This window comes from Notolepis coatsorum (assembly GCF_963971535.1).
Source record: "Notolepis coatsorum genome assembly, chromosome: 12".
In the NCBI taxonomy this organism is placed as follows: domain Eukaryota; kingdom Metazoa; phylum Chordata; class Actinopteri; order Aulopiformes; family Paralepididae; genus Notolepis; species Notolepis coatsorum.
Window position 1 is genome coordinate 108,557,580 of NC_140176.1, and position 24,346 is coordinate 108,581,925.

General features: G+C 46.5%; 1 protein-coding gene across 1 annotated transcript in view; it reads left to right on the forward strand.

Annotated features, from left to right (window-relative positions):
• Window positions 1-3,391: 3,391 nt before the first annotated feature.
• katnal2 (katanin p60 subunit A-like 2) overlaps window positions 3,392-24,346 on the forward strand; it is a gene marked incomplete at both ends in the record, with an annotated part of 73,080 nt that continues 52,125 nt past the window's right edge. The window contains 3 exons of the mRNA XM_084325984.1: window positions 3,392-3,448; window positions 4,688-4,758; window positions 5,611-5,777. Of these exons, the coding sequence (XP_084182110.1) occupies window positions 3,392-3,448; window positions 4,688-4,758; window positions 5,611-5,777 (295 nt within the window). The remainder of the gene's footprint in view (window positions 3,449-4,687; window positions 4,759-5,610; window positions 5,778-24,346) is intronic.

The window sequence follows — 24,346 nt, forward strand, 5'->3', positions numbered from 1 at the left end:
GTGACCTATACGCTGAATATAAACCCGCGGACGTGACCTTTTCTTCCGTCTCTAAACTACGTTCTCTGGGATGTGAAATCCTCCCTGGTGAAAACCCAGATGATGTGTGTGACCGTGTTCAAAAGAACCCCTCTCTAATCTGAGGCCCCTGGTCTTCTTATCCAGCGTAGTGACACTCGAGAGACTCCGAGAGATTATCACGTGGATTCTCCGTCTCTCAGTGTGTGTTTTAGAGTCTAGTTTTGTAGCAGCTGTACTGACGTTTAGATGTCTATTCGACTATCATGTAAAAAGCCTTTGATATGCGGGCTATGTTTTTAACCAAATGTAGCCGAGCGGTTTTGTCAGCGATCGGCCTATCTCGAACCCTGCGCTCCTTTCTCTCGATCCTCCGATCACACCCATTGCTTTCCAAGAGGGCAGGGCTTGAGATATGATGTTCACTATTTTCTCATTCTATTTTTGTAGTCGTCCACGTCGATTTAGCCTTGTTCGTTCAATCAACGGACCAAGTTCAAGGTACTATCGCCTACAGATGGTAGTGTGCTACGTGTCGTTGCGTTGTACAAATCAAGCTTCATAATGTGTCTCGACACTGAAGGGAGAATGGTGGGATTCAAACCAGGCACTTAAAATCAAACTGTAGTCAAAAACTGTATTTGAAATCCTGTAATTGGTTGGAATTGCCCTGAACAGACTCAGTAAAACAGCACAGGCTTCTTACAAACCTGCCACTTGTCTACCAAGGGATGGAATAAAAATGTGATCTTTACCCAAAACGGTAGCCACGGGGCGAGACATTAAAGGGCACATCTTAACCGCAAAGGATCACAGATACAGTGTTGGACATGTTCCTCTGTTTGTCTACGTTTTACAGACTGTTGTGTAGTCTACTCTATGAGCAGAGTGTCGATGTCTTAATTATAAGACCTTCTGAAAACACTGTTGCCATAACTTTGTCTTTTTAACCTGCATCAAAATCACTACAAAACAAAATGCCAATGCATGACGATACAAAATGCAAGTCACACGGGAAAACCTCGTGAAGGGTGATGGACAGATGTGCAATTTACTGTAAAGGTTAAGACTGAAACTGCCGGACTCTGCACAAATAAATGATTTTTGGAGGAAAACATGTGCCGTTTGATATCTTTACTCTTTTTGTTGTTTGTGATTCAGAAAAAATAAATAACGCACATCCTCCGTTCCTTGGTGCCGAGCCAAACTGTAAAAACAGGAGAACGTGGAACAAAGCGCAGCTCGCAACTCACTTTGGATGCTCCAAGGTGTTTTAATTGTGACAAATAATAGCAGCAGGTGCGCCCAAGTGGCGACCCATGTAACGCGTTGCGTCGCGAAGCGGCCGACCCGGGTTTCGATTCCCGGACCCGGCGTCCTTTGCCGAATGTCTTCCCCCCACTCTGTCTCCCATTCTTCCTCTCTCTCTCTCTCCCTCTACCGGACTGCCCGGTTAGTACAAACAATAAAAAAAATATATATTTATAATAATAGCAGCAGATGCAACGTTTCGACCCTTCAAGTCTTGAAACTTGAAAAATACCGGAAGGGTCGAAACGTTGTATCTGCTGCTATTATTTGTCACAATTAAAAACACCTTGGAGCATCAAAAGTGAGTTGCGAGCCCCGCCTTGTTTTATGTTGTTCTTGTTTGTGATGTTTGGTTCATATTTATCGAAATATTAAAATCGCAGGATGACTTGACGGCAAAACTGTTACCAACTGGGAGCAGCCCATGAGTTTGAGTATGGCTGCTTAGCTAAAGAGAATGTAGGAACGTTAAGTCATCAAAATTCTGTCTTAAAATTGTGTTACGGCCTGTGGTGGAAATGTGTTTTTTACCAAGTCCGGCGAGCTAAGAGAACTTGAGATTGAGTCGAGGGATGGGAAAGAAAATGGTGTATTCCCTTCAATGCTTCAACGTACAGACAGTCTGAGAAGTGAGTCCCGAGTGTTTAATAACTCCGGGCGTTATACTGTAAGACATACAGTACAAGGTTATGTGGGAAATAAAAATGCAGGCTGTGTCCGGCATTCCTAAGAGAATCTGGAAAATGCAAACTGATGAGACGGTGTCTGGCTGTTTCTCTGGCTGTCACGTTCCAAGGTAGAATTCATACCGACAAGAAAAGATGTCTCTAGCTATGTCAGAAATGATCATATAGGGGTGAACATTATGTTAAAATGGCTACTCCCCTTAAATAGGAGCCAACGGCGAGGTTTTTGCATCCAAATGTTGCCCCAAGTATCACTACAACCGTGTGAAGTGGGATTATTCTTTCCGTTTCTTTTGAGTGTTTAAGGCGAGACAGCCTAGGTGAATAGGCCAACATTTTTTGTATAGATATCACTGAAACTTTCCCAGTTTGTTGTGTACACAACAACTAAGAATGTATTGCAAGTTTTCTGAGATTTTATGTGTATATGCTAAATGGGCGTTACCTAATTAAATATGCGCTAATTTGCATATATATTGCCAGGATAGACATCACCAACATTGGATGATGCCAGATTCAAAATTGGTGTTGCATTATGTTGACACACAACACAATGCACTTTTTACAGAAGGGGTTGTGGCTATGTCTTTATCATCCCATAAATGCAGGTAATACTGTCTACAGTCAGGTGTTTTGGTATAAATGTACTATAAATCAGGCTATGAATGATACATCAACAAACCCCTCTGTACAAAGATGCAGGGTATAGATAGGGAGAAATGTGGCCGTTTTCCATGATCGATTATAATGAATTATAGATACAGATATAGCCCTGAAAGGGGCTACTAATACAGATAGATAGCTACTAATACAGATAGATAGCTACTAATACAGATAGAATTGAAAATGGGGGACCCTGATGTAAACAAGACGAAAGTCTTTCTCTGGTCTGCATCCCCTTAACAATTGTGTGTATTGAGCCGTACTGTACTGTACCCATTCTGCAATCTGTTAATAAAGTTTTCAATCAATCAATCAAAACAGGAAGTTGCTGTAACAAAATTATTTCTTTATACTAACGTTTAGATTTGTTTCCTTATGTTGTATACCATCTCACAGAAGTGCCATATGCAATTTTAATAAATATTGACTATACCACCGATAAAAAAAATATATATATATTATAATAATAAAGTTTCGGTGACGTCGGCGGAAACCCGTTTTAATTTGTGAGTGACCAATCACAGTGATGTCCGCGCGCGTGGGGGCGGGGCATAATAGTGTGTGGTGAGTGATTCTGCGCATGACAGTCCTGCTCCTCGAGACATAAAAGTTGTCTTGTTGTAACTTGTAACTATAAGTTCCAGTGTGTCCTTAGTTTACTCTTTTTTTGTTTAATTGAGTTTGAAATTATTTAATTAATTAATTGTAAAGTTATGATGAACGAGCTTTCATACCAGTCTATCAAGACCGCGAACCAAGCGCGCGAGGCGGTGAGTGAACCGTCTCCAGTCCGGTCTGTGTCCAAGGAAACTATAAAGAGAAGGAATGGTTACCGCGTCACCTTGTAGCTTCACTATAACTGTACGCCTGGCACCAAGCTTCTGACGTGATGACCCTTCCTTCATTGTCCTTGGTCTGTGTGTGTGTTTGCTAGTCTTCTCTGTATCAGGGCCAGTTGTGTTGCTACCAGCCACTTCATAGATAATGAGAGATATAGGAACTCAACAACTCGTCTTATAACATCATTCTAAACTATAATATGTTCCTAAAGTGTGGCAAAAGCGGTCGGCTAACTAACGCCAACGTTAGACGTGTACCGTTAGCACTACAGTTAGCCACTCCATTGTATCGGTTGCCTAGGTGACCAGTCTGGTTGGGCATGGATTTGTGGTGCTTTAGAGCCACCTGCTGGCCAATGTGTATTATAGCATCTAATGCTATTATTAAACTAGCAGAGAAACATCAGAAAGTTATGCATCTCTCTCTCCCTCTCTCCTGTATTTTTTATTATTATTATTATTATTATTATTGTTTGGTGTGATATCTTGGTATCTTTTTTTTCAAAACTTTGTTTATTGAAGTTTTTATGGCAATACAAAATGAGCAGTAGGTCAAACTGTACACGTATATGCTAGACATATTGCACATATCTACGTATAAGTAGTCAAAATATAAGTCTATACAATATAAGAAATACTCCTTTTCGAACAGTGATATGTATCATTTTCGTTGTTTGTCTTTTTTATTTTTTTTTAATTATTTTTTTAAATCATGTTCGAAATGAAGATGCATTCATAAACTACAGCGAATTATACACCACAAAAAATATATATACCGTATATATCATTAGTTCGGACATATAGCCAATTGGACAGATATTGATTGTATACTCAAGAGTCAAGACAACAAGGATTGTACAGAAGAAAGAAAGTAATAAAAAAAGAAATAACAAAATTAAATGAGAAGGTAAACATAGGGTTACACCTCACCACATGTAGACAGATTAACCAGCCAGGTAATAATAGGTTAAAAGTGAGTATTGCTTATGGGGTGTCGATTGAACCCTGTTCCGCAACTATAGGTAAAGAAACGACCCCATGTTTTATAAAATCTAGCTGTAGAACCCCTTATGACGCACCTTATTTTCTCCATCTTAAGAAAGTGCAAAATATCCTTGAGCCTATATCTTGGTATCTGACCACTAGTGTGTTTATCGTTCACCCCCCCAGGATGATCTGAGGACGGAGACGAGGAAGAAGCACATCCTCATCCTCATCTACCACCACCTACTGGACAAGGGGTCAGTGTGTGTGTGGGTGGTTGGGTGGGTAGCTACGTAGACATATATAAAGGCTAGATGACTCACCCACACTGCTGGCCAATGGACACACCAACGTTGCCACATGGCGGCCATCTTGCCACAGGCAGCATGCCCATAACATTAATGTCTATGGTGCATGTACTATTGAAATAACCATAGCTTGCTCAATTTTCAAACGGTTTGGTTTGTTATAAACGTCAGAGATGTAGTTATCATACTGCATACTTATAATGGACTTTCATAGGAAAATAATTTCAACATGTCCAAGCATCCTGAATCATAGCCACGTTGGAAATGTAGCAAGCTATGGTTATTTCAATAGTACATGCACCATAGACACAACGTCACCTCAAACTTCGATGCCCCGAGTGGGAGTCGAACCCCGGTCTCCCACACCGCGGGCAGCAACACAGACCGCTATACCAAGAGGTGAATCCACTACTTTGCAACGTGTCTATCTGTCTTTGAGGATGTGAGAGTGAGTTTAACCCATAGCACCGCTACTCACCCCAGCCCTTCTTGACTGCGCTTCACGATACCATCCATTACACATGCACCATAGACATTCATGTTATGAGTGGGAGTGCTGCCTGTGACAAGATGGCCGCCGGTGAACTACGCTGGAGACTCCGCCTTGCACCATCTAGTTATATATATCTACGGGTAGCTAGGTGGTCATGTGTCTGCATGTGTGTGTGCATGCAGGGAAAAAATAATTGAGTGATTGAGTTAGCAATAGAGTGGAGAAGCAGAATAAGGATTCAACCATGATTCTGTAAGTGTGCCATTGATTGGTGTTGTTGTGTGCATCTGTCTGTGTTGCTCCTCCAGCTACATGGACGCAGCAGCAGCCCTGGACCAGGACACCAGCGTGGGGCTGCAGAGGTTCCAGGTGTGTGACAACATCGACCTGGAGACCGTGCTGATGGAGTACGAGAGCTACTACTACATCAAGTTCAACAAGTTCCCCAAACTCACCAAGAAAGTGACCCAGCCAGGTAACTAACTAACTACCTCAAACTCACCAAGAAGGTGACCCAGCCAGGTAACTAACTAACTACCACAAACTCACCAAGAAGGTAACCCAGCCAGGTAACTAACTAACTACCACAAACTCACCAAGAAGGTAACCCAGCCAGGTAACTAACTAACTAACTACCACAAACTCACCAATAGAGTAACCCAGCCAGGTAACTAACTAATTACCACAAACTCACCAAGAAAGTAACCCAGCCAGGTAACTAACTAACTAACTAACTAACTAACTACCACAAACTCACCAATAGAGTAACCCAGCCAGGTAACTAACTAATTACCACAAACTCACCAAGAAAGTAACCCAGCCAGGTAACTAACTAACTAACTAACTAACTAACTAACTAACTAACTAACTAACTAACTAACTAACTAACTAACTAACTAACTAACTAACTATCACAAACTCACCAATAAGGTAACCCAGCCAGGTAACTAACTAACTACCACAAACTCACCAAGAAGGTACCTGGACCAGGTAACTAACTAACTACCACAAACTCACCAAGAAAGTAACCCAGCCAGGTAACTAACTAACTACCCCAAACTCACCAAGAAGGTAACCCAGCCAGGTAACTAACTACTGTAACTACCTCAAACTCACCAAGAAAGTAACCCAGCCAGGTAACTAACTACCCCAAACTCACCAAGAAGGTAACCCAGCCAGGTAACTAACTAACTACCACAAACTCACCAAGAAAGTAACCCAGCCAGGTAACTAACTACCCCAAACTCACCAAGAAGGTAACCCAGCCAGGTAACTAACTACTGTAACTACCACAAACTCACCAAGAAAGTACCTGGACCAGGTAATACTAACTACCTCAAACTCATCAAGAAGGTACCTGGACCAGGTAATATATCTCCAGAAACAGATTAACTGACTGCCTCAAACTCACCAAGGAATAATCAGAACCAGCGAATGGCTCCAGCAACCTGTTCCACCCCAGGTGAAAATCTGCATAAAATGTATACCTAGGTAAATGGAATATTGCTCCACTTCTACAAGGGCTATTTGCATATTCTTGGTATCTAGGTACATCTATGGACCTCAGTGAATGTATTCTCAGTGTCAGAAATATTGTGTCTATTACTAGGCTTGCTTAAATTGTGATGAAACAAAGGAAAATATGAATTATGATTTTTCTTTTCATCTTTGACAGTGAATAACACCATGATAATAATGACCAGACTTAAAAAACTGCCACTGACCTCGTTCAGTACCCTCTTGAGATCATGTGTACAAAAGATCTAAGGAAATTAATAAAGGGAAGATGATAAAACCGAAGGTTCTGTATATACAGTACTGAATTCTCCCATCCGGACCAATGCAATTTGAAATATTATTATAGAATATAGAATATATGCTTATACATTACCTTATTATAGCCAATTCGCACATTTATATATATATACATATAGTATCTTTCAAATGCCCGAGTTCAATTTGGATTTAGTATCACCAGGCATGCATAATAACAGATAATAATATCTACTGTAATCGACTGTACTTTTTTATTTTTCTCATAGTGCAACCATTTTGAAACTAATTTCAGATCTAGTTGTTCCTATATGCTAACAATAGGGAGGAGAAACTAACTGCGTTTCAATATTTGTCAAATCGTTACGTTTTGTGGCTTATTATCAAGAATAATAACTTACAATAAAAAACTACAATTCCCATGGTTCAAAATTTCCATTTCCGGTTCCGGGTCGGATAGACGATCACAAATAGAAAACTTAAAACGATATAAGGACACTTTTAACCTATTGCTAACCTATTGCCAACCTAACGTTTTACATTCTACATGCTTTTGTGACATAGTAGTGATGTTAATACTTGAAAACGGTTGATTTTAAAATAGCAAATTATTTTCATCATTCATAAAAATATGCCTATATGATCATAATGTCAAAAGGGGTCGGTACCGACCCTGTGGGGGGGAACAGGTTGGTATAATCTGTAATGCTGTCAAACAGCGACCTCTAGGCAAAAGAGCCAGACTTCTCTTGGTAGAGCCTGAGGTGCGGCCAGCAGTAACAACCCCTCCCCCCATAGGGAGGTGTAGTCTGACGTCACTTTAGTTTCCCGCGCGGTCCTCCGGTATAGGGATTTATCATTGGGAAAATGTATTATCGGCTATTGTAATAATTCTGCCTCAATTGGCAAGCTTTCCATTTTTGCACATAATGAGTTCCCTTCTGTCACTAACATTATTGTTTAACCCACCCACCCACCCCTCCTACCCAACCCCCCCCCCCCCCCCCCCCCCCCCCCCCCCCACCTACCCAACCTCCTCCAATGTACAGTTTCTACGTCAAATGTATATACTCTCTTTTCTGGACTCTTTTTGTATCACAAACATTACTGTATTTGCAAATCTGGTATGTCATAAATGTATAGATGTAGCAGTACTGTCTATCTGTATGTCATGTATGTCATATATGTTATGATGAATAAAAAATGGGGGACCCTGATGTAAACTAGACGAAAGTCTTTCTCTGGTCTGCATCCCCTTAACAATTGTATGTATTGAGCTGTACTGTACTGTACCCATTCTGCAATCTGTTAATAAAGTTTTCAATCAATCAATCAAAGCATTTTTGGCTGAAATCAAATTATACATAATTATTTTACGATTTAATTGCGAATTGTTGAGCTATAGATTGTGGATGAATACACACAAAAAGGTACACCATGCCAATGTTCATGCTTTATTTGTTTTAAACGAGACGATTTAGAAATGTGTCCATTGGAAATACATTGCAATTTCAAGCGGGAAACAACGATGACGTAACCACTACACCTCCCTATAGACCAGGAAGTAACCACTACACCTCCCTATAGACCAGAAAGTAACCACTACACCTCCCTATAGACCAGGAAGTAACCTCTACACCTCCCTATAGACCAGGAAGTAACCTCTACACCTCCCTATAGACCAGGAAGTAACCACTACACCTCCCTATAGACCAGGAAGTAACCACTACACCTCCCTGTAGACCAGGAAGTAACCACTACACCTCCCTATAGACCAGGAAGTAACCACTACACCTCCCTATAGACTAGGAAGTAACCACTACACCTCCCTATATACCAGGAAGTAACCACTACATCTCCCTATAGACCAGGAAGTAACCACTACACCTCCCTATAGACCAGGAAGTAACCACTACACCTCCCTATAGACCAGGAAGTAACCACTACACCTCCCTATAGACCAGGAAGTAACCACTACACCTCCCTATAGACCAGGAAGTAACCACTACACCTCCCTATAGACCAGGAAGTAACCACTACACCTCCCTATAGACCAGGAAGTAACCACTACAGCTCCCTATAGACCAGGAAGTAACCACTACAGCTCCCTATAGACCAGGAAGTAACCACTACACCTCCCTATAGACCAGGAAGTAACCACTACAGCTCCTTATAGACCAGGAAGTAACCACTACAGCTCCCTATAGACCAGGAAGTAACCACTACACCTCCCTATAGACCAGGAAGTAACCACTACACCTCCCTATAGACCAGGAAGTAACCACTACACCTCCCTATAGACCAGGTAGTAACCACTACACCTCCCTATAGACCAGGAAGTAACCACTACACCTCCCTATAGACCAGGAAGTAACCACTACACCACCCTATAGACCAGGAAGTAACCACTACACCTCCCTATAGACCAGGAAGTAACCACTACACCTCCCTATAGACCAGGAAGTAACCACTACACCTCCCTATATACCAGGAAGTAACCACTACACCTCCCTATAGACCAGGAAGTAACCACTACACCTCCCTATACACCAGGAAGTAACCACTACACCTCCCTATAGACCAGGAAGTAACCACTACACCTCCCTATAGACCAGGAAGTAACCACTACACCTCCCTATAGACTAGGAAGTAACCACTACACCTCCCTATAGACCAGGAAGTAACCACTACACCTCCCTATAGACCAGGAAGTAACCACTACACCTCCCTATAGACTAGGAAGTAACCACTACACCTCCCTATAGACTAGGAAGTAACCACTACACCTCCCTATAGACCAGGAAGTAACCACTACACCTCCCTATAGACCAGGAAGTAACCACTACACCTCCCTATAGACCAGGAAGTAACCACTACACCTCCATATAGACCAGGAAGTAACCACTACACCTCCCTATAGACCAGGAAGTAACCTCTACACCTTCCTATAGACCAGGAAGTAACCACTACACCTCCCTATAGACCAGGAAGTAACCACTACACCTCCCTATAGACCAGGTAGTAACCACTACACCTCCCTATAGACCAGGAAGTAACTCCCTATAGACCAGGAAGTAACCACTACACCTCCCTATAGACCAGGAAGTAACCACTACACCTCCCTATATACCAGGAAGTAACCACTACACCTCCCTATAGACCAGGAAGTAACCACTACACCTCCCTATAGACCAGGAAGTAACCACTACACCTCCCTATATACCAGGAAGTAGCCACTACACCTCCCTATAGACCAGGAAGTAACCACTACACCTCCCTATAGACCAGGAAGTAACCACTACACCTCCCTATAGACCAGGAAGTAACCACTACACCTCCCTATAGACCAGGACGTAACCACTACACCTCCATATAGACCAGGAAGTAACCACTATACCTCCCTATAGACCAGGAAGTAACAACTACACCTCCCTATAGACCAGGAAGTAACCACTACACCTCCCTATAGACCAGGAAGTAACCACTACACCTCCCTATAGACCAGGAAGTAACCACTACACCTCCCTATAGACCAGGAAGTAACCACTACACCTCCCTATAGACCAGGAAGTAACCACTACACCTCCCTATAGACCAGGAAGTAACCACTACACCTCCCTATAGACTAGGAAGTAACCACTACACCTCCCTATAGACCAGGAAGTAACCACTACACCTCCCTATAGACCAGGAAGTAACCACTACACCTCCCTATAGACTAGGAAGTAACCACTACACCTCCCTATAGACCAGGAAGTAACCACTACACCTCCATATAGACCAGGAAGTAACCACTACACCTCCCTATACACCAGGAAGTAACCACTACACCTCCCTATAGACCAGGACGTAACCACTACACCTCCCTATAGACCAGAAAGTAACCACTACACCTCCCTATAGACCAGGAAGTAACCACTGCACCTCCCTATAGACCAGGAAGTAACCACTACACCTCCCTATAGACCAGGAAGTAACAACTACACCTCCCTATAGACCAGGAAGTAACCACTACACCTCCCTATAGACCAGGAAGTAACCACTACATCTCCCTATAGACCAGGAAGTAACCACTACACCTCCCTATAGACCAGGAAGTAACCACTACACCTCCCTATAGACCAGGAAGTAACCTCTACACCTCCCTATAGACCAGGAAGTAACCACTACACCTCCCTATAGACCAGGAAGTAACCACTACACCTCCCTATAGACCGGGAAGTAACCACTACACCTCCCTATAGACCAGGAAGTAACCACTACACCTCCCTATAGACCAGGAAGTAACCACTACACCTCCCTATAGACCAGGAAGTAACCACTACACCTCCCTATAGACCAGGAAGTAACCACTACACCTCCCTATAGACTAGGAAGTAACCACTACACCTCCCTATAGACCAGGAAGTAACCACTACACCTCCCTATAGACCAGGAAGTAACCACTACACCTCCCTATAGACCAGGAAGTAACCACTACACCTCCCTATAGACCAGGAAGTAGCCACTACACCTCCCTATAGACCAGGAAGTAACCACTACACCTCCCTATAGACTAGGAAGTAACCACTACACCTCCCTATAGACCAGGAAGTAACCACTACACCTCCCTATAGACCAGGAAGTAACCACTACACCTCCCTATAGACCAGGAAGTAACCACTACACCTCCCTATAGACCAGGAAGTAACCACTACACCTCCCTATAGACCGGGAAGTAACCACTACACCTCCCTATAGACCACCGCAACACTTCCGGGATTCTGAAATCAGGGAGGAGATTGCGGGGGGAGCATATGAATGAATGTGGACGAGAGCCGTGATGTAAGTGGTTGCCGATACGGCTGTGGGGGTGCTAGAGACATAATCGAATAGACGTTTATGCGCCTCTGTTGTGAAGGGCCAGATTAAACCGAATATATATATTTATTTATATATATATATTTAATTGTATTTGTATATTCTCTAATATTCCCTGATATCCCTTGTATATTCCTTGTACAATATGCATTGAATATCCATTCTAGCCTACTGAACATCCCATAATAGTCTCCATTCTACTATTGGTCGAGACCTTGGTGCCAGGCTGCCATACCCCTCAGACCCAGTTCAAACGTACCGCTCCACATGTACGAACAAGTCCTAGTTCCGCGTAGGAATCTGGCTACCGCACCACTAATGGGACTATTTGTTCATAGTGCGTATATATACTGCGCTACTAAAGTAGGACTTTCTTTTCAGTCCAGTTTCTTACCCTCCAATAGAGTCACAGACGTAAAGCCTCCCCGCGACGCCACGTGTGGGAGTAAGGCCAAGTTCGCCTACCATCGGTATTGAGACATCGTGTATATTAATATTTGAATAGTCATATTTGGCACTATATCGTCGAGTTGGACGTAGTCTATTAAGCTAATAATAGTCTGTTAATATATAGTGCTTCGTGCGGTGAGAATACTACCGTAGTCAGTACCCCATCGTTTCGGGCAGAGAACTGGCTGCTTACCCAGGGTGGTTGACCCCATGTGAAGCTGCACCCGAGGAGCCCCAGAGCCGACGAGCGAGTGGACCTGTATACCGGATTATTCTACCGACGACAGCCCGCCTTCCCAGGCACGGATTATGCTTTGTATACTTTGATTATTCCATGGATAAAGACCCCCGACACTGCCGTGTGTTGGAACCCCCCCCCCTGGAGAGGACGCAAGGTGAGGAGACGCTCTGCAAGACGAGGTCGCTTCACGTCTCTCCCCCGGGGACCGGAGAGAGCCGGCCCACAAAGAGTCCACCTGCTTTCATCTGTGGTCCAAGGATCGCCGGCGCATTGAACGGCACTACAGTGGGTTCACCTGGGATACCCTTGGCCGGACGAGGCAGCCGGATTCTACCCCCCCCCCCCCCTCCTACTCCTGTCGGCTTACAAGCGACCGGATTAACCCCCCCTTAGTGTATCCAGTCATATAATCATTAAAGTATCATTGCTGTTATTCCTTAACTATTCCAGGTCGTATATTTACCACCTGCGCCATCAGAGATTGGACATTCTCTATTGATATACCGACGAATACTCTTTGCCATAAAAGTGCATACTATTTCAATTCATAAATGTAATTAAGTGATTACGTGCTTGCTCTACACACCATTGCTGTGTAGTAATAAACGCATACTTCGACTTCGTACATTTGTGTTGGATCCGTTTCATCTACGTGAGAGTGTTTATGATAATATATTTATGCCGTGTACTGGGTGGCCGAATATTAAGTACAAAGGTAGTGGTAGTAAGTATCATATCTAGTAATACAGTCAGGGAATTGTACCCCTCAGTTATAATTGGTCCTTCGAGCCGGAGGGTAATTAGTGTAATATTAATATAGTGTTATTAATATTGAAATGGCCTATGATGAACACTCCACGAAACGATCCTCCTAACCAACGCCCGCAGCGCGAACGACGGCTCCCTCAGTACTTAGAGGCTTACGCTGTCAGTCAACAACCTAGTCTTCTACTAACAGTAAACGCGGTAAAACTAGAAAGTAAAAGTATGTCTAACCCCAACGCCCAGACTACCCCGACCATAGAGGCCCCTACGGGCTCTAATGTAACTGACCAAGTTCACGGTGGGGACCAGTGGGAACCAGACATGACTTCACACCCCGCCAGTACTGAAGAAGTAGTCCCCGATGAGTCCCGGGAGGAATACAACGCTACCGAGAGAGAACTCGGCACGGAAGAAGACGGGGAGAGCACCGTGGAGATAGAGCTCCAAGGCTCCGCAAGGAGTACCCCGAGGGAAGGCTCCCCTATACAACCGCCTTCTCCCAGCGAGGCAGAGAGGACCCTACAGCAGGCCTTCCTCATCAGCCTGAACGCCGCTGCTGAACGCGACCGACTGCAGATCCAGCAGCGAAGCGAACACGAGCAGATACGTCTAGAAATAAGACGCATTCAGATGGAAGAGAATGTGGCCCGAGAACGAGCCGGTGCTCAACGGGACGCAGCGCGCGACAGACAGCAGTCGCAACTAATAGAACAGCTGATCAGACGGACAACACCCTCTCCCTCCGCCAGAGGCTCCAGGAACTCGTCTAGACACACCTCCAGGGCGGCATCCCCTAGCCGAGTAAACAACCCTGAACTTGACCAACAGACGAGGTCTATACCCCCCACAGACCACCTCCCCCCACCGGTCCAAGCGAGACCTAGCAACCGGGAAGGAGCAGCATATCCTGTGGAGAGGCTAAACCCGAGACTACAAGCACTGGATGACCTAACTGAAGACGAAGAGGAAGAGGAGGAGAACCACGCCCGAAGACAGCACAGTACTCTACCGGACCAGGAGGTCCGGTACAGCCCAGGCTATACTCCCGCGGAGCTGCGCTACAGACCCCCGACTCTATACACGGGTGAGCACGACGCACGACCCGCACCGAGGAACAGCACCTGGACAAGCGGGCCATGGTACACTGCCGGTACCAGCCCATACCAAGGAGCGGGAGGAGACTCGCCTAGGAGGCCTCTCCCCCAACGCTCGCCGATGTATCCACAGTCAGCGTCATACATTGGCACGCCTATGGTACCCGACTTCACCCAAGAGAACCGGGCCCAGTATACAGAACTCCGCATGTGTCTGGAGACCATGTTGGTGGATGTATTGGATGAACGCCACAAATACGCCATCCTACTGAAGCACTTAAAGGTGCCCCGCGCACATAATATAGCGCTCGCCTACGCGACTTCCACCACCCCATACACAGCAGCGCTGGTAGCACTGGACCAGAGGTATGGGCTCATATGGGATTACGTGATCCAGGAGATCCGACACATCGACCGCTTACCCCCAGCAATAGACAATCGAGCACTGGACGACCTGTCCATCAGAGTGCAGTCCCTGGTAGGGATGTTGGGAGCGCAAAGAGAGAAGGGGAGGCATGAACTTTACGCCAACTCAAATGTGGAAAGGATTCTGGAGAAGCTGCCGCCCGCTCGTCAGGAGCGCTTTAGGCGGCAGAGGGACCACAGAGACCCGAATGGCCCCGAACCGAACCTCCTCGATCTAGCAGACTTCCTGGCGAGAGAAGTCAGCAGCCTACGGCTAGATACATTCGGACGGAGCACCCCTGGCTCCAGAGAAGGAACCAGACGACTAAATGATGGAAGAAGATCGGTGACTGTGATGCACCAATCGGAGTCAGTACCGAGCAGCAGGAGCCACAGTACCCCCTCCAGAACGGAGAAGTGGAAGATAGTGTGCCCCTACTGTGAGAAAGAACACTGGCTAGCGCAATGTGACTCCTTCCCCAAGCTGAACGCGGAGGAAGCAGGTCAATGGATAAAGTCCAACAAGCGCTGTTTTCGCTGTGCGCGCTCACACATGGCAGCCGAATGCCGCTTAAAGAAAAGGTGCACCAAGTGCGATGGAGCCCATCTGGACATACTTCACGACAGTAACAGACGGCGCCCTTCACCTGCACCATCCAGCCGCAAAGCGAGCGTCATGTACATCGATCCCGCCAGCAGCAGTGGAGCCTGAGTACTCCTAAAAGTAGTGCGTGTGACACTAAGCTACCAGAATAAAGTCCTGGACACTTACGCCGTCCTCGATGACGGGTCAGAGAAGACCCTGCTGCTCGCCTCCGCTGCGGCCCAGCTAGGGCTGCGGGGAAGCGAAACCCAAATGACAATTCGGACAATAAGACGAGATTTGAAGACGATAAAGGGCGAGAATGTCTCATTCTCTATCGCAGCAAGCGGCCAGCCTGAGCGACGGTACCAGATTACAGACGCTTTCACCAGCCAAGAAATAGGACTGTCGCGGTACACATACCCCGTCGCCAAGCTGATGGAGAAATATGCACATCTGCGCAAGTTACCGATCCCGCTCATAGACAATGCTATGCCGACCCTGTTGATAGGCTCCGACCATGCAGACCTCATTGTCCCGATAGACCGGGTTCATACCGGACCCCGAGGCTGTCCTGCAGCAGTCGAGACCCGTTTGGGATGGACTCTCCAAGGCCCGCTCGCCAAACCTCTCAACCGAACCACAGCCACTAGCTGTCTCCACTCCCGAGTCACAGAGGGAGACACCGCACTCCTGCAACACGTAGAGCGGCTATGGACCTCGGAACAAATGCCCTTTAAGAACGGAAAGAAAGACATTCGCTCTAAAGATGACATTTACGCCATTCACCTCCTCGAGACAGGGACCAAGAGAGTCCCGGTCAACGGCGTGTTGAGATACGCCACGCCACTCCTGCGGCGAGAAGGAATGCCTACTTTCCACGCCAAGACAGACGCCACAGAACGGTACCTGCTGAACACGGAGCGGCGCTTAGCCAAGAACCCCGCCCAAGAGAGTGTATACCGCGCTGAGATTGAGAAGCTCATCACAGCGGGACACGTCACAAAGATGGACATTAAAGAGGCTGACCAGACCACTGAATCGTGGTACGTGCCCCACCACAAGGTCCATCACAACGGTAAAGACCGCATAGTATTTAACTGCAGCTACCAGATCGGATCCCAAAATCTGAATAAAGAGTTACTGCCCGGTCCCACACTCGGCCCCTCCCTACTCGGCGTTCTACTCCGCTTCCGCCAGGAAAAGGTGGCCATCAGCGGGGACATTAAAGGAATGTTCCTGCAGGTGAGACTAGTAGAGGCGGACAAGCCCCTGTTACGGTTCCTATGGAGAGAGAAGCCAGGAGATGAGCACCCAGCCATCTACCAATGGGAAGTCCTCCCCTTCGGAACGACGTGCAGCCCCTGCTGTGCTACATTTGCACTACAGAAACATGTAGCAGAGGACCCAGCAGCGGACGAAGAGGTCCGACACAGCGTAAAGAACAGCTTCTACGTAGACAACTGTCTACAAAGCCTTTCAACCCAAGAAGAAGCCGAGGCTCTCCTGATTAAACTCCGCGCCTCATTGATCAAAGGCGGCTTTGATCTCAGGCAGTGGGCCAGCAGCGATCCGCAAGTACTGCGCAGCCTCTCCTCCGAGGACAAGGCAGCCAGCAGCGAGACCTGGATGGCTACAATCCCGGAAGAAGCCCAGGAGATGACCCTGGGATTGGTGTGGCGATTCAAAACAGATTCGCTTCACTACAGACACAAGCCCCTGACTACGGAGCAGGGAAGGCCGGCGGCGGCGCCGACCACCAGACGGAGTGTGCACACAACACTCGCCCGACAATATGACCCGCTAGGATGTATTCTACCGTACACCACCAGGGCAAAAATGATTGTACGAGCATTGTGGGACAAGGACCAGGGCTGGGACGACCCCATTCCCGCACACCTTGCATCCACCTGGAGAGAGTGGGAGATGGAGCTCCACTCACTCCCAGGCGTTAATATGCGCCGAAGCTACTTCCCACCCACGGTGAGGCCAGAGACATGTAAAATGGACTTACACGTCTTCAGTGACGCCTCAGAGGTCGCATACGGATCAGTAGCCTACTTGCGGGCCCAAGACCAGGGGGGAGAGATCTACACAGCATTTGTCCTCGCCCGCTCGAGAATAGCCCCACGCAAGCAACAATCTATCCCACGTCTAGAGCTCTGCGCAGCCCTAGCCGGAGCGCACCTAGCCACGCTCATCCAACGTGAGCTCACCATACCGGTGTCTAGAACAATCCTGTGGTCAGATTCCACGACGGTACTCGCCTGGATCAAATCGGACTCATGCAAGTACAAAGTCTTCGTGGGAGTCAGAGTCACCGAGATTCAAGACTTAACCGAAGAGTTAACCGGAGAAACAGAGTGGCGCTACGTTGATACAAAACAGAACCCAGCTGACGTCATCACCCGGGGGATGCCCCTGGATGACCTCACCCGTCGCAATGTCTACAGTGACAGCCCCGCATTCCTAAGACTCCCGGAAGGACAGTGGCCCATGCCTATCCCGAGGGAAGCAAGTCCAGAGGAGGTGGAAAATAAGAAGTCTGTGTTCTGTGGATTGAGCACCGTAGCCTCCACCGACCCTAACATAGACGATTGCACGTCCATAGAGAGTGCACAACAAAGAACATTCCTGCGGTACCACCCGGAGTGCAAGTCCCCCGCTGATATGTCAGCAGCTAACTACGAGGAAGCAGAATTGCTTCTACTGCAGCGAGCCCAGAGAGACTCGTTCCCTGATGAATTGGCCTGTCTACAGGGAGGAAAGCCCGTCCCATCTGACAGCAGATTAATTCATCTGGCCCCCGAGAGCGACGCTCATACCCTCATCAGAGTGGGTGGTCGCCTACGCAGAGCCCCCAATCTACCGGATGACATTAAATACCCGATCGTATTGAACAGCCGACACAAGGTCACAGAGCTGATTATAAAGAAATACGATGAGGATGTACATCACGCAGGAGCAGAAAGAGTCTTCGCGGAAATCAGACGTCGTTACTGGATCCTACAAGGAAGAGAGGCGGTACGACGCTTCCAGCGAACATGTCTAGACTGCCGCAAGTGGCGCGCGCAGCCCAGCATACCAAGGATGGCTGACCTTCCTCCATGTCGCCTCCGAATCGGTGACAAGCCATTCCACTCAACGGGTATGGACTGCTTTGGCCCGCTGCACATAAAGAAAGGAAGAGGAACCGAGAAGCGGTGGGGTATTGTATTCAAATGCATGACCACCAGAGCGATACACATCGAGCTTCTCCCGACCATGAGCACAGACTCATTCCTTATGGCCTTCCGTAGATTCACATCACGGAAAGGAAGACCGTCTACCCTATTGTCCGATCATGGGACAAACTTCAAAGGCGGCGAAAGAGAGCTGAGAGAGAGCTTCCAAGCTATGGGCCCAGAACTTAAGACCCACCTCGCTCCAGCACAGGTTGATTTCCAATTCAACCCCCCAAACGCACCCCACTTCGGTGGCACTTGGGAACGAGAAGTGCGCTCCATAAAGACAGCCCTGTACGCAGTACTTGGGGCCCAGACTGTGGCGGAAGAAGTCCTAATGACAGTCCTCACGGAGATTGAGGGAGTACTTAACTCGAAGCCCCTCGGATATGTCTCCAGTGATGTGGCGGATATCGACCCAGTTACCCCCAACACACTCCTGATGGGGCGGCTAGATCCTGCATTACCCCAGACAATGTACCGGCCTGAAGAAGCGAACGGCCGACGAATGTGGAGGTACAGCCAAGTATTAGCCGACAAGTTTTGGAGCAGTTTCCTACTGCACTACCTACCGTCTCTACAGACCCGCCAGAAGTGGGTAAAGGAGAGAGACAATTTGACAGAAGGAACAGTCGTCATGATTATTGATCAGTCACTGCCCGGAGCTATGTGGCCGGCCGGCCGCGTAAGCAAAGTGATCACCGGTGCCGACGGCAAGGTCCGAGCAGCTGAAGTGCTCCTCCAGGGTCGCACTTACACCCGTCCCGTGGCGAGGCTCATAGAACTGCCTCGACTCCCAGACACAATCGATGATGACCATGACCCTACAACCCTATGACTTTGTGAAGTTGACTGACCCCTACAGCAAACCCTTATGTGTAAATAGACAACGCGATTAATCTGTCTCTGTTTAACTGATTAGGTCTGGGACCTATTCAGGGGGTGGCTGTTGTGAAGGGCCAGATTAAACCGAATATATATATTTATTTATATATATATATTTAATTGTATTTGTATATTCTCTAATATTCCCTGATATCCCTTGTATATTCCTTGTACAATATGCATTGAATATCCATTCTAGCCTACTGAACATCCCATAATAGTCTCCATTCTACTATTGGTCGAGACCTTGGTGCCAGGCTGCCATACCCCTCAGACCCAGTTCAAACGTACCGCTCCACATGTAAGAACAAGTCCTAGTTCCGCGTAGGAATCTGGCTACCGCACCACTAATGGGACTATTTGTTCATAGTGCGTATATATACTGCGCTACTAAAGTAGGACTTTCTTTTCAGTCCAGTTTCTTACCCTCCAATAGAGTCACAGACGTAAAGCCTCCCCGCGACGCCACGTGTGGGAGTAAGGCCAAGTTCGCCTACCATCGGTATTGAGACATCGTGTATATTAATATTTGAATAGTCATATTTGGCACTATATCGTCGAGTTGGACGTAGTCTATTAAGCTAATAATAGTCTGTTAATATATAGTGCTTCGTGCGGTGAGAATACTACCGTAGTCAGTACCCCATCGTTTCGGGCAGAGAACTGGCTGCTTACCCAGGGTGGTTGACCCCATGTGAAGCTGCACCCGAGGAGCCCCAGAGCCGACGAGCGAGTGGACCTGTATACCGGATTATTCTACCGACGACAGCCCGCCTTCCCAGGCACGGATTATGCTTTGTATACTTTGATTATTCCATGGATAAAGACCCCCGACACTGCCGTGTGTTGGAACCCCCCCCCCTGGAGAGGACGCAAGGTGAGGAGACGCTCTGCAAGACGAGGTCGCTTCACGTCTCTCCCCCGGGGACCGGAGAGAGCCGGCCCACAAAGAGTCCACCTGCTTTCATCTGTGGTCCAAGGATCGCCGGCGCATTGAACGGCACTACAGTGGGTTCACCTGGGATACCCTTGGCCGGACGAGGCAGCCGGATTCTACCCCCCCCCCCCTCCTACTCCTGTCGGCTTACAAGCGACCGGATTAACCCCCCCTTAGTGTATCCAGTCATATAATCATTAAAGTATCATTGCTGTTATTCCTTAACTATTCCAGGTCGTATATTTACCACCTGCGCCATCAGAGATTGGACATTCTCTATTGATATACCGACGAATACTCTTTGCCATAAAAGTGCATACTATTTCAATTCATAAATGTAATTAAGTGATTACGTGCTTGCTCTACACACCATTGCTGTGTAGTAATAAACGCATACTTCGACTTCGTACATTTGTGTTGGATCCGTTTCATCTACGTGAGAGTGTTTATGATAATATATTTATGCCGTGTACTGGGTGGCCGAATATTAAGTACAAAGGTAGTGGTAGTAAGTATCATATCTAGTAATACAGTCAGGGAATTGTACCCCTCAGTTACAGCCTCACTCTCCTGAACACGGCGTGACCCATTCCTATTTCATGATTTACTCAAGTAAATATCTGTTACAAGCTTCGGTCTTAAGTAGAAAAATGCGCAGATTGCCCATGGAGTCTGGACGACGCGAGATGACGCACGAATGAATGTGGACTGTTCCATCAGAGGGGCGAGCTTCGGTGGCCAGTGTCCTTTCAGCCGAACAGGATAATGAAAAAATTATCCCACTAAATGGCCAGACGCGTCTTATGGCGACATCTACAATTACCTCATTGAGTCTCCAGGTAGACTAATGTTTATATTTTAATGCAGCGGTCTGTAGCCACTCGTATTACCACCGAAGCTCCGCCCTCTGATGGAACAGTCCACATTCATTCGTGCGTCATCTCGCGTCGGCCAGACTCCATGGGCAATCTGTGCATGTCCATGCGGAATAGGTGCTTTAAAATGGGCTTTTTCTCTGCCGATTTAGTTCTGATCGATTAGGAATGGGTCACGCCGTGTTCAGGAGAGTGAAGCGCATAAATGTCTATTCGATCATGTCTCTAGCACCCCCACAGCCGTATCGGCAACCACTTACATCACGGCTCTCGTCCACATTCATTCATATGCTCCCCCCGCAATCTCCTCCCTGATTTCAATGTAACGCGGAAGTGTAGTGGTCTATACACCAGGAAGTAACCACTACACCTCCCTATAGAGCAGGAAGTAACCACTACACCTCCCTATAGACCAGGAAGTAACCTCTACACCTCCCTATAGACCAGGAAGTAACCACTACACCTCCCTATAGACCAGGAAGTAACCACTACACCTCCCTATAGACCAGGAAGTAACCACTACACCTCCCTATAGACCAGGAAGTAACCACTACACCTCCCTATAGACCAGGAAGTAACCACTACACCTCCCTATAGACCAGGAAGTAACCACAACACCTCCCTATAGACTAGGAAGTAACCACTACACCTCCCTATAGACAAGGAAGTAACCACTACATCTCCCTATAGACCAGGAAGTAACCACTACACCTCCCTATAGACCAGGAAGTAACCACTACACCTCCCTATAGACCAGGAAGTAACCACTACACCTCCCTATAGACCAGGAAGTAACCACTACACCTCTCTATAGACCAGGAAGTAACCACTACACCTCCCTATAGACCAGGAAGTAACCACTACACCTCCCTATAGACCAGGAAGTAACCACTACACCTCCCTATAGACCAGGAAGTAACCTCTACACCTCCCTATAGACCAGGAAGTAACCACTACACCTCCCTATAGACCAGGAAGTAACCACTACACCTCCCTATATACCAGGAAGTAACCACTACACCTCCCTATAGACCAGGAAGTAACCACTACACCTCCCTATAGACCAGGAAGTAACCACTACACCTCCCTATAGACCAGGAAGTAACCACTACACCTCCCTATAGACCAGGAAGTAACCACAACAGTCAAGTCAAGAGTTTTATTTGTCACATCATACAAGTATACAATGAAATGCGGGTGGTCTTGCCCGCAACGATGTGCAATACAGTGGTACAACATATAATAGAATCCAATAAAAACAATATTGTGCAATAAACAGGTAACAGGTAACATGGTGTGACATCTCGGTATCTATACATAAAAAATATTTACAGAGCATATAGGACATGCTAGGTAGCTTTGGTAGTGCAATACACTGTTACTGTTGTTATACTAATTTAAAGTGGCCTTTCCTTTTGGCCATAAGTGGGTGTGTGCGGCATGAGTGTGTGCCCGCTCATGTTAAAGTGGCTGCTAGTGTGTGAGCGTGCACAGCGTGCGTGTCGTGTGTGTGCTCATGTGTGCTTGTGTGTAGATAGTTCAGTGTTCTGTGGCACTCAATGTTCATTGTTCAAGGCTCTGATGGCCTGGGGGAAGAAGCTGAGCCGTGGGTCCCTCCCTATACCTCCCTATATCCACTGAAATCCAAACCACACATCAGACAAAAACAATGTAAACAAAGCAAAACCAAAGAGGGGCTCTTTTGTCACAGAGAAAATACTTGGTTATTATGGCTCAAGAAATGTAATAAATTACATGAACTAACTCACCAAAATACTTACCCATACACGTCGCGTTGTTTCTTTATTCTGCATGATTGTAATGTTTTCTATTGAGACTGAATTGTGACTTTTGCCTTTGTATCATTATTTAACTTTACATTTCTTTCTCTTGTATAGTTGAACGTAGACTTGCAAGAAGCGGTGGCAAAAATAGGTGAGTATGGTGCTGTGAGCATGGAGCTCTGTCCATAATGTCTTCTGTCCTTCTCTCTTCTGTCCACGTGTGTGTCTTCTCTCTTCTGTCCACGTGTGTGTCTTCTCTCTTCTGTCCACGCGTGTGTCTTCTCTCTTCTGTCCACGTGTGTGTCTTCTCTCCATAGTTTGAGACATCTTTGTATAGTGTTTCACCAAAGTAACATGTCACTTTAAGTAGTGCATTTAAGCCTGGGAGATTAGCTCAGAACTCTTGAGGATTTCTGTACCAATTTCTCATATGTGGCCTTGGCCGGATCTGAAATCTCTCAGTACGTACACAACCAGACAGAAGCTACTAACCCTACTACCCTCAGTAACTACACAACCAGACAGAAGCTACTAACCCTACTACCCTCAGTACCTACACAACCAGACAGAAGCTACTAACCCTACTACCCTCAGTACCTACACAACCAGACAGAAGCTACTAACCCTACTACCCTCAGTACCTACACAACCAGACAGAAGCTACTAACTCTACTACCCTCAGTACCTACACAACCAGACAGAAGCTACTAACCCTACTACCCTCAATACCTACACAACCAGACAGAAGCTACTAACCCTACTACCCTCAGTACCTACACAACTAGAGAGAAGCTACTAACCCTACTACCCTCAGTAACTACACAACCAGACAGAAGCTACTAACCCTACTACCCTCAATACCTACACAACCAGACAGAAGCTAGTTTCAAGTTTCAAGTTTCTTTAATAGTTGTCATCAGTGATGCCAGTAACGCGTTACTAAGTAACGCGTTATTGTAATCTGATTACTTTTCCCCGAAAATAGTAATCTAACGCGTTAATCTTTAAAAGCCAGTAATCTGATTGCAGTTACTTGTCCAAATGGCTGTGCATTACTATTTCGTTACTATCTCATCATAAATTCATAATGCAGGCGGAATGCAGTATTTTATTTCGTTTTCGACAGTCAAAAATACATTTTGAGCTGTTTTTCTTATTTGGGAGTGAC